Source organism: Montipora foliosa, chromosome 6, assembly GCF_036669935.1.
Source record: "Montipora foliosa isolate CH-2021 chromosome 6, ASM3666993v2, whole genome shotgun sequence".
Classification (NCBI taxonomy): domain Eukaryota; kingdom Metazoa; phylum Cnidaria; class Anthozoa; order Scleractinia; family Acroporidae; genus Montipora; species Montipora foliosa.
This window is the reverse complement of record NC_090874.1, coordinates 4,584,346-4,594,345: the sequence shown is the minus strand read 5'-3', so window position 1 is coordinate 4,594,345 and position 10,000 is coordinate 4,584,346. Positions and strand designations below refer to the sequence as shown.

General features: G+C 39.2%; 1 protein-coding gene and 1 non-coding gene across 4 annotated transcripts in view; both read right to left on the bottom strand.

The window, feature by feature from the left end:
* Positions 1-10,000, bottom strand: part of LOC138006400 (uncharacterized) — an 18,475-nt gene that overhangs the window by 7,450 nt on the left and 1,025 nt on the right. For all 3 annotated transcript variants that reach the window (XR_011123896.1, XR_011123895.1, XM_068852697.1), the window contains exons 1-4: positions 9,614-10,000; positions 6,284-6,940; positions 2,965-3,084; positions 1,144-1,427 (exon numbers count right to left, since the gene is read on the bottom strand). The exon at positions 9,614-10,000 is cut by the window's right edge and continues 1,025 nt beyond it. Coding sequence is in view for 1 of the 3 variants with exons in the window: in XM_068852697.1 (XP_068708798.1) it covers positions 1,153-1,427; positions 2,965-3,084; positions 6,284-6,940; positions 9,614-10,000 (1,439 nt within the window). In the remaining 2 variants the exon portion in view is untranslated. The remainder of the gene's footprint in view (positions 1-1,143; positions 1,428-2,964; positions 3,085-6,283; positions 6,941-9,613) is intronic.
* Positions 3,432-3,504, bottom strand: Trnaa-ggc (transfer RNA alanine (anticodon GGC)). Its single transcript has one exon. It is a non-coding gene; the product is annotated as a tRNA-Ala (tRNA).

The following is a 10,000-nucleotide window of genomic DNA, read 5'->3' as shown; positions in this document are numbered from 1 at the left end:
GAGAGAATATATTTTGAATTAAATAAATAGTGCGGGTTATAGATGAACGGGAGAAGTGATCCTCGCAACTATCTGGACAATTTAATTGTCTCTTATGACCCCTAAAAAATTCCGGGGCGTTTTCCATTTACACAAAATTTCCGGAAATTTCCATCGGGTGAAAAACGTGTTCCATTTAACTCAGGCCCGTTCGCCGCCCAGTGATTTTAAATTTAAATTTAAATTTTAAATTTTTTACGCGCCAAAATTTAAAAATGTGGCCGTGAATAGCGTGGAAGTGGTAAGACCTTTCAAAAGTTGTAAATGGAACACACATTTCCATCGGAAAGTTTCCAGGACTACCTTTTCAGAAGTTCCGTTTATTCCGGAAAATTTCCAGTGGAACGAACCAAAAACGTGTGTTCCATTTACATCCCAACCGGAATTTCCGGAATTTCTTGGTAAATGGAAAACGCCCCCGGTGTCTGCAACGAGATTCGAACCCATGGCCTCTGTGATGCTGGAGTAATACTCAGAGGTCATGTGTTCGAATACCGTTGAAGGCACCTGAATTGTTCAGGTGTACATATAGGTGACAATTGGTTCTCCCTTTAAGAATATATTTTTTGGACTTATTACTGGCGCCCCAATCAGATTATTCGGGAGCTTACGAAACGAGGACGACGACGGCTACGAAGACTTCATTTAAAAATACAAATCCGCGTTATTCATATCACTACGAAACTATTTCATGTCGTTTCGAGTTAAAAATGTGTAGTAACTGACGAGGAATTAAACTGGTATGAGTGGGTTGGAAGAGTAGAGAGAGAACTGAAAATTCATCGTCATGTGCTAACGTCCTCCGCAGAACTTTGAATTTAGTCATTTCACGTCGTCATGTAGGAGATGACGGCAAAGAAATGTACCAAAACGTAAAACGCACGTGCAGAGCCATTGTTTTTGCTCAATAAACCCATTGTTTTGTAGCGTCTTCGTTGCCGTCGGCGTCGTCGTTTCGTAAGCTCCCTATTCTTGCATGGCATATCAAGAATGCTCAAGATTGTAACCAATAACGTGTTTGGCCGTTCCATTCACTAGACTGGCCGGGGTTGCAAAGCTGTGAGTATTGCCTCTTGAACAACAGTCTACTAAAGAAACACTTACTTGGCTTTTTCAGCAACAGCAAAGCTTTTCTGCCAAATCCGTTCTGCCGACCAGATCGTGGCACAAAGCATCAAACAAAACCTTATAGGTTGCAGAAGAAGCTTCCCGCTCCTTCCATTCCAAAAGCATATGATAAGGCTTCTCAATGTATTCCACATGATCCTTGTCAAATATTGTGATCTGTGCCTCTGAGAAGTGAAACCTTCGCGCTAAGGTCTTCCACTTCTCAACAATATCCCGAGAAAGTGTCTCTAGTTCATCATCTGATGGACATCCTTCTTTTACTAAAGTGAGTACACAAATAAAGGTTACAATTCACTACATTTTGTTGAACGCTTTACTTGTAAAATAGTCTTACACGCTGAAAGCAACGATGGCGCGTTTTTGGGTCACATCAATGAATTGAAAAAAACGTTCTGTTTGAATTTTCCTCTTAGAGCTCCTCTCTATTATTTATCCTTGCTTCATTAGTTGTGAAAAAAGTATCTTTTCGCGCATTTGTTTTTGGCAAAAATCGAGTTGCAAATAAAATTCACTATTAAAATCAGTGTTTTTGCGTGTTATTTGCAAACCAGCCCGTGTAGACGCTTTCCTAAAAAACTTTAGTACATAATATTAAAGAGCTTAAAATTACTCAAAATAAAAAGTCTATTAAAGCATGCGCACTACGAAAATGGCTCATTCCGCACATGCGCGGTCAGGACAACAAAATAGAAATGGACGTCGCACCTAAAGATTGCTATTACTGTACTTACAGGAAAACTAACTTTTTGGAAAAGTTCGAACAGTCAAGTAAAATAGCTTTTGAAGGGCTAAATTGTGGAGAAATAAAGCTTCCGTGGAAACCGTTTTAAAACAAACGAGAAGTCACGTGGATGATTTTTATGTCAAAAGATAGCAGATTAAAGCCATGATCGCAGAGTAAAGGCGCTGTCATTTGTACAGATAATTACATAATTTCAAGTGCAATCACTAAAAATTGGAATAATAAGCAGAAGTAAATTATTTCAAAGAGCAACAAAATTGTAAGAGGCGGGTGCAATCTGCAGTCTTTGAAAAAAATTATTACAATTGCTTATTGCTCCCAATGGCAAGGGAAAAATCATGTGATTACTTAATAATATTCATGGAAAAATACCGAGGTAGACAACAACAACAACAACAAGCTTTATTTCCCTCTTGGTCATTTAGAAATATGTTGTATACAAAATTACATATTAATAGAAATAGAGAGAGGGGCTAAATGGCTACCTGAAATAACTGGGGAGTTAAAAGAAGGCAATTAGCCAGGCTTGCAACCAGTAGATTATCATGATAATTAGGTTGCTAATGAATCCCGTATCCAAATTTTGCGCCATCCAGGGATCCCATGACTTGGTTATTTACAAGTACTGCGTGTACATGCAGTGTCTCTACGGCTGTGGGTCTGTTTTACTTTTTATTCCATTGTTATTTTGGATTAAAATTAATTCATTTTTTCTCGAAACCTACGTAGCTTTCACTTAGAGTGAAATTATCAATCATTTAGCTGCATTAGTACTGTGAGTTTGTGTGTGTGTGTGTGTACACGTGTGTATTCATGTGTGTAAGAGACTGGTGTAGTAGATCATGTTTTACTTATGTACATGTAATTTGATGAGCGACCTTTATTGTAATCGATTTATTTTTTATATATTCCAATGCCTACCCTGGCTCCTAGCCTATGGTCATTTTAGTTTGACTACAAAAAGGTCGTTGCTGTTGTTGTTGTTGCTATCCATGACTTTCCTTGTCATTGACGAATTAGAATGCTTGGTTAGTGACTTTTTTGCAGTGAATTACCTTTCTTTGGCACTGTGTTAGAGGAGGCTTGTTCAACTTGATCATCTAGATCTTCATCTGATGAAGAATAATCACATTCTACGTTTTCTCGGTCTTCCGCATCAGGTTCAACAGGATAAACTGTTACAATATGTAAGAAATGGAGAGATTAGTGACATTCAGAAAAAAAATAAAAATAGTGTACCAAACAGGAGAAGTGCCTACAGCTAATCTTTGGATTACTTAAGTTCTGCTCAGCTCTACCACTTTGCTAGAGAAGACTCATGGGTACTGGACAATTTAAACTAGGTTGAGGTAACAAAACTCTTGTCCAGCTAAGATTTGTTGTATTATTATTATTGTTGGAAGAGAGAAATGATCCTCGAACTTATCTAGCCAATTTAAGCAAACATTACTTAAACTAAATTTTTCAGGCGATGTAAGAGACAATTTCATTATTGTCTCTTATAGCACCTGAAAAATTCAGGTGGCTCCAATGGGATTCAAACCCATGACCTCTGCAATGCCAGTGCAATGCTCTACTAACTGAGCTATGAAGACGCACAGTTAGGAGCATGCCAGGTGAACTTGTTGGGTTCATTTGTTCCTGCGAAAGAACATGATTCAAAAGAAAACTAAAAATTTATTAAAAACGTTTTGGTCTTCAGACCCTCATCAGTTTATTGTACAGCACTGGAACAAAAGTAATTATACTCTTATATAGGCCTGACTTGTTTACAACAACAGTAGCTTCAAAACAGGAAAATCGTATTCAATTAGACCCAATCTAACTTGCGATTCCAAAAATGTCATCTATTTGGTCTCTTGCAAAAATGCCAACACCAGTACATCGCCTCCACTACTACAGTATTCAAAGTTAGATTCAGAAACCATAAATCATCTATGGTTACAAATAAAAAATCTTGTGAAGTTGCAGTTCACTTCAATAGCACCTCACATTCGCTTCAAGATTTTTCTTTTCAATGTATTGATCAAATTAGCCATGATTGCACGCAAGTTGATAAACTACTTATTACAAAGGAAGCTTATTGGAGTGCCCAACTTTTCACGCTATCACCTTATGGTCTTAACAAAAGACAGGAATTCCATTCAAAGAATAGAATTCATTTTAATTCTCTTGATGACTGATATTACGTTGCTGGGCGTTTTTTTATGATAAGTGTTACAATTGCGTGAAATCTTGTTAGTTCATGATCATTGGATTTTTTTATACCTGTTAATTATTATCATTTGTTCTTTATCGTTATTTTTTAGTTATGCAATGCTCTTGTTAGTTTTTTCTATACATTTTTAAGAATTTGTTGTAAACAAGTCAGGCCTATATAAGAGTATAATTACTTTTGTTCCAGTGCTGTACAGTAAACTGATGAAGGTCTGAAGACCGAAACGTTTTTAATAAATTTGTAGTTTTTAGCTTCAGAAGCTGTCCGTCCGTTGGCCACATTTTAATTTATATATATATAACCATGCTGGCAACATGGCTGATTGATCACTTAAAGTGTGGCATTTACGTGGGACTCCCTAAGGGCCAGTTTTTCTATGTGATAACGCTGGATCAACATGTGATTCACAGGCGGACAAGGGCAATTAATGTAAAGAGTCAGTTGAGTAGATCCCTTGAGCCAACAACGTATCACCCCCTGGAGGATCGCAAATGGATTCACAGTCCAAGTTGAGGAGAAATTGAGAGAAAGTTACAGGAAACTCAACACTGGACAACTTCTGGGGAAAACTGTAATTGCCCTGAGCGGCATTTGAACACTATATATATAGAGAGAGAGAGTCAGTTGAGTAGATCCCTTGAGCCAACAACGTATCACCCCCAGGAGGATCACAAATGGATTCACAGTCCAAGTTGAGGAGAAATTGAGAGAAAGTTACAGGAAACTCAACACTGGACAACTTCTAGGGAAAACTGTAATTGCCCTGAGTGGGATTTGAACCCACGTCCCCCTGATCATTAGTCGGGTCAGGGGATCAGGGGGACGTGGGTTCAAATCCCGCTCAGGGCAATTAAAGTTTTCCCCAGAAGTTGTCCAGTGTTGAGTTTCCTGTAACTTTCTCTCAATTTCTCCTCAACCTGGACTGTGAATCCATTTGCGATCCTCCTGGGGGTGATACGTTGTTGGCTAAAGGGATCTACTCAACTGACTCTTTAATTACCCTTGTCCGCCTGTGAATCACATGTTGATCCAGCGTTATCACATAGAAAAACTGGCCCTTAGGGAGTCCCACATAAATGCCACACATTAAGTGATCAATCAGCCATGTTGCCAGCATGGTTGTCCTGATAGTGTAGTGGTCATCACACCCGACTAGTGATCTATATAATATCATTTCATTTGTCCATGAATTAGCACACTTGCGACCAACATTTCCCTTCATGATTCATGACTTAAAAGTCTAGAACGGCAGACACGGCCGCATCTACCACAGATATAGTCAGATGCTGCTGGTGCTGACGCTGTTTTCTCCGCTGCTGCTTTTCTCTTTGCTCTCTTTTCATTGGCTTCGGTTTTCAGTCTTGTCTCTCCTACTTGGTTTGCCCGACTGCACACAGACCTCCCACGACCTGCAGCTTGAGTCTCCCAGTTGCCTGTTGGCAGACCAGTGGCAAGCATGTCTCTCTTACAGACATCCTTGAAGCGCAGCTTAGGTCTGCCAACAGGCCTCGACCCAAATTCCAGCTCACTGTACAGTAGGTCCTTAGGAATTTGCCCATCTTCGTCTTTCATGAGAGAAACCCCATATAATATAATATAATTATATGCATTTCTTTCATTATTGTTGTTGCAAAGTGTACGACTGATTTTAGAAAACGGTATATAATATTTCATATGTTTGAACGGCACTCTGTCACTTGAGCAAACAAGCCATGGGACATGGGACATGGGACATGGATGTCAATTGCAAGGTCAAGTGAAATTCCGTAAAAGGTTAATTAAATGATTGTAGTAAGAGATTTCATGGGTTTGAATCCCATTCGAACCTCGGTTTCTCAGGCTTGCTTGCAAATTAGTAATTAAGTTACTTTCTTGTACATGCATAGGCAAAGTGGTCTGAAATGAAAAGGAGAATTTTGATTGGTTCTCTGAGCGGTCGGAATTTTGAAAAACAGACTGCTAAGATGGACCAGTAATGATTTGTCTTACCTTCATTTCATGTTGATTATGAAAATCATATAACAAAATTTCACATACCAGTATTCTAAAATCAGTAATTTGTGATTTTAGCCACAGTGTACACATGTATTTGACCTACAGGTAAGTTTGAATGAAAACTCTAAAAAACTGCTTTTTAGCAATCTCGAGTATCTTACCTTTGGGAAGACCAGCGACAACGACAGCTCTGATGAAATGGGTTATAATCATCTTTATAGCAGCTTGGAGATGGGGCAAGTCACAGCCCTGACATGTATCTTTTATGGCTAAGACAACTGCAGTGTTGTCTTTGCGACCACACTGGGAAATCCTGGAGAGCAAGCACCCATTTAAGTTGACTACCCTCATCTTGTACCTCTTTAACCTTTCTTCATTAGAAGCTAAGGCTGACGCATAGGGCTTGCGAAGCTTTTCTGAATTGGAAGCATTAGAGTACGTAACAGTTAAGTCATTCACTCTAATAAACTCTGGGTCTACTCTTAAAGACTCTTCCGTATCCTTCATTAGTTTCTTTACTTTATCATCTTCTCGCACAGTTTCTTCCCATTGGGCATATGTTTCTGGAAATTCTGCGCGACAGAATCTTCCTACAGATTGTGAGAAGTCCAGATCATCTTCCTTCTTGCTCTTTCCGTAAAGATACCTGCCTTTAAAGGAGCATTTTCTGGCACGGGATACACCATAAAGATTCCCCACTCTAAAATCAGGATCTCTGGAATTGCAACAAAATCCATGTAGGACTGCAAGGGTAAAATGATCCATGTAGTGGGCCCCAACTGCTCGAAATAAAGGTGACACTTGGGGACTAGAATGACCTGAAAAAAGAGTTGAAAACAGGACAAGGCTCCAATGAAAATGACGTTGGGTGTCTTCAATCATAAAAATTAAAAATTTAATTTAAATTATTCAAACCAGCTAAGCATCAAACTATGTCTTTTATTGGCTACTTAATGTCACGTGATGTAAAATCACAGGACAGGTAGAGCACAATAACTCATGTCTGCATAGACATCATCTTAATTATAAACTCGGTTTGCAGAGTCATAGTGACAATAACATTAAAAAGAAAATCTGAGCTAGTGGTTTTTGCAATGTGTGGTTCCAGAAAATATCCATACCCCCACCACGGAAGACCATTGGAAATTCCGAGGGAGAGGGGGGGTTAAAGGGCAGTAATTTCCAAGGGGTAGGGGGGTTTCGTGGGAAACTACTTTTCCAAAGGGTCACGAACCACATACAAAACATTGAAAGCAACATTCGATCGATCTGAAGCACAAAACACACTATCGGACGATGTTTTGAAACAAAAGTCAGTTTTGAGATAAAGTTAATACTATTAGCTTCAATGTTTCCGTTTTTCTTTGAGTTAGCTAGGGCTACAATCTCCCGAAGCTAAGAACAATGTGTCTTTCATTTGGGACGCATTCAAAACATTCAAAATGGTGGTCTCAACTGGAGTCTCGGCCCCAGACTTCCAGCTTTGTCTCTTTTTCGTCCAACCAACACTTCCGTTCACTTGAGTATCACTTTTCGCTACCTTTACATGCAGTAAACACATTTTTGATAGGATTTATGGTTTACTGGGGGTAGTAACTCATTGAAAATGCGATAAGACGCAAGTTCCCACCATCTCAACGCTTGCGTGCAACGACATTTTCTTTTTTGTGGGTGGCATTTAGACCACGGACAGGAACCGGGAGTCAAGTTTTCTCTTCTTTGAGTAAACGCAATATTTATTGCGGCCTCGGGAAACGATTGTTGAGGTTCAGTTCATTATGTCAAACTAGAAATTCTAAAACAGGAGTTTGACTACTCATTGGAGGAAGTAAATCGCGCCAAAAACAATAACAGTCGCCCTCTCGATTCCATCCGTGGCTCAAAGGCAAGCAACAGTGAGGCTGTGTGTCATTTACCGGCGAGAAGGACTGCTGGAGAGTCAGTAAATTTGAAGACTGCACATAAATTGCCATATCTAGGTTTACAAATAGGATGGATTATTTTGGCGTCAATCGTAAAACAATCGCCTTTGTGATGACGTTCACGAAACCTACCGCATCAATGTGTGGTCCCTAAATATTAAAGAATCAACCTGAAGAAACTGACAAAATGTGTAGGCAAAGGAACCTTGTAAGTTTCTGTTTTATTTACTATGGTTTGCGAAGTTGTTTAAGCGAGTGAAATGTTCTCATCGAAGTTCGCACAAAAACGTGAAACAGTCGACGTGCAACCCAAATGTTTAAGCTTTGCAAAGTTGATAGCCCACAAGCTAAAAGTTTAGCTGGATAATGAGCTTAACAAAGCGTTATATTTTTCTAAAAGTTAACCTTAATGTTTACACTGTTGTAATAAAATTCTATCGCAATTACGTAACTAATTCACTTTCATTTTTATAAGTAAGAAAATTCTGGAAATTCCTGAGGGGAGGGGGGTCATCAAAGACCCCCCTGGAATGGAAAATCCTGGGGGGAGGGGGGGTGCAAATCAAAAAGTCTTCCGTGGTGGGGGTATGGATATTTTCTGGAACCACACAATCTAGTATTCACTTTTTTTGGACAATTTGTCAGCCATGGACAATATTAGCTGACATACAAGTCACCAGAAGGGGTTTATTTACTCAATTATATTATATCAAGCATGTACATCATTATTACAAAAAAGTAAAGTTGTCCCTTTTCCCTTTATCTCTTGTCCCATAGACCCTCCTTCACTTATATTTTGTTGTTGTTGGGGGGGGGGGGGGGGGGGGGATACAGGATCTTGGTACCTCTTACAGGCCTTCTGATATTACACAATGGTGCGATTTCACACAATCGACCTCAAATCGCATCCGATCGCACAATTCACAAAAAATCACATAATTCACAAAAGAACGCACAAAATTCATAAAATAAAACATAAATCAACAACTTTCTTAGGAGTTCCTGCATAAATACGCCATTTTAAAGATGATTTACCATGGAAAATGGCTAAAAAACCTTTGTTACCTTCAATTTTGTAAACATTCGAAGTTCAAGGCATTATTTTGCATGTCGGGGGCCTGGTAAGAGTCTCATTCTTAAAGAGTCGCCTATTGGTGTAACACAAACACGCCCTTTATCTGTTCAGAAATATAATACTGCACACAAAAACAAAGTGTAAGAAGCTAGTCGTAGCATACAGGAATATTAATAATTATTGACAAGGCTGCTGCCTAAGAAAATTTTAAAGGGGCCCTCAGAGCAAAACGCTGAGAACTTAGGAGCCCAACATATGAAGTGAAAGGCATTGCTGTGAAAAATTAAGGAGCCCAGAGCTATTCTTTGGGAGCCCCAGGCTACCGGGCTCCTGTTAGGCAACAGCCTTGATTGATCATTCATTTGGCATGTAATTAGCTGCATCCTTTAAACTTTAAACGTGGTGCACCAATAGTGCAGAGACCTCTTTTTTTTTTTACTTATCCCAACTAATGGGATTGATTGGAGCAGACTGGTTTCAGCAAAATTGCATACCTTGAAAAAATGAAAAGCACACTGTCAGATCTTTCTCTTGATCCTTAATTAAACCAATACGTGGAGAGATAAGAGATCTCCCTGTCTGTCTTGGTCGGCAAAAAGTATCAGCACATTCTCTCTCCATTTGTCCAGTCAGTTCATTAAAAGTTGGCTCATCAGGAAGGATGATAGCAAAGTCAATCCCCTGACGATGTTTTAAATCTTTCAAGGAATGTAGAAAGTCCTCCTGTATTTCTCTGTCCTTGATGAATAAGTTAATGAAATCAGAGAACAGAGTATCATGGCCAATTTTTCTCCAATTTTGCCCAATGTCCTCAAGAGTTGCTGGCATATCCTTAATGATGTATTGTTTCGGCACAAGGACCAATGGGGTGTTATCTGAAG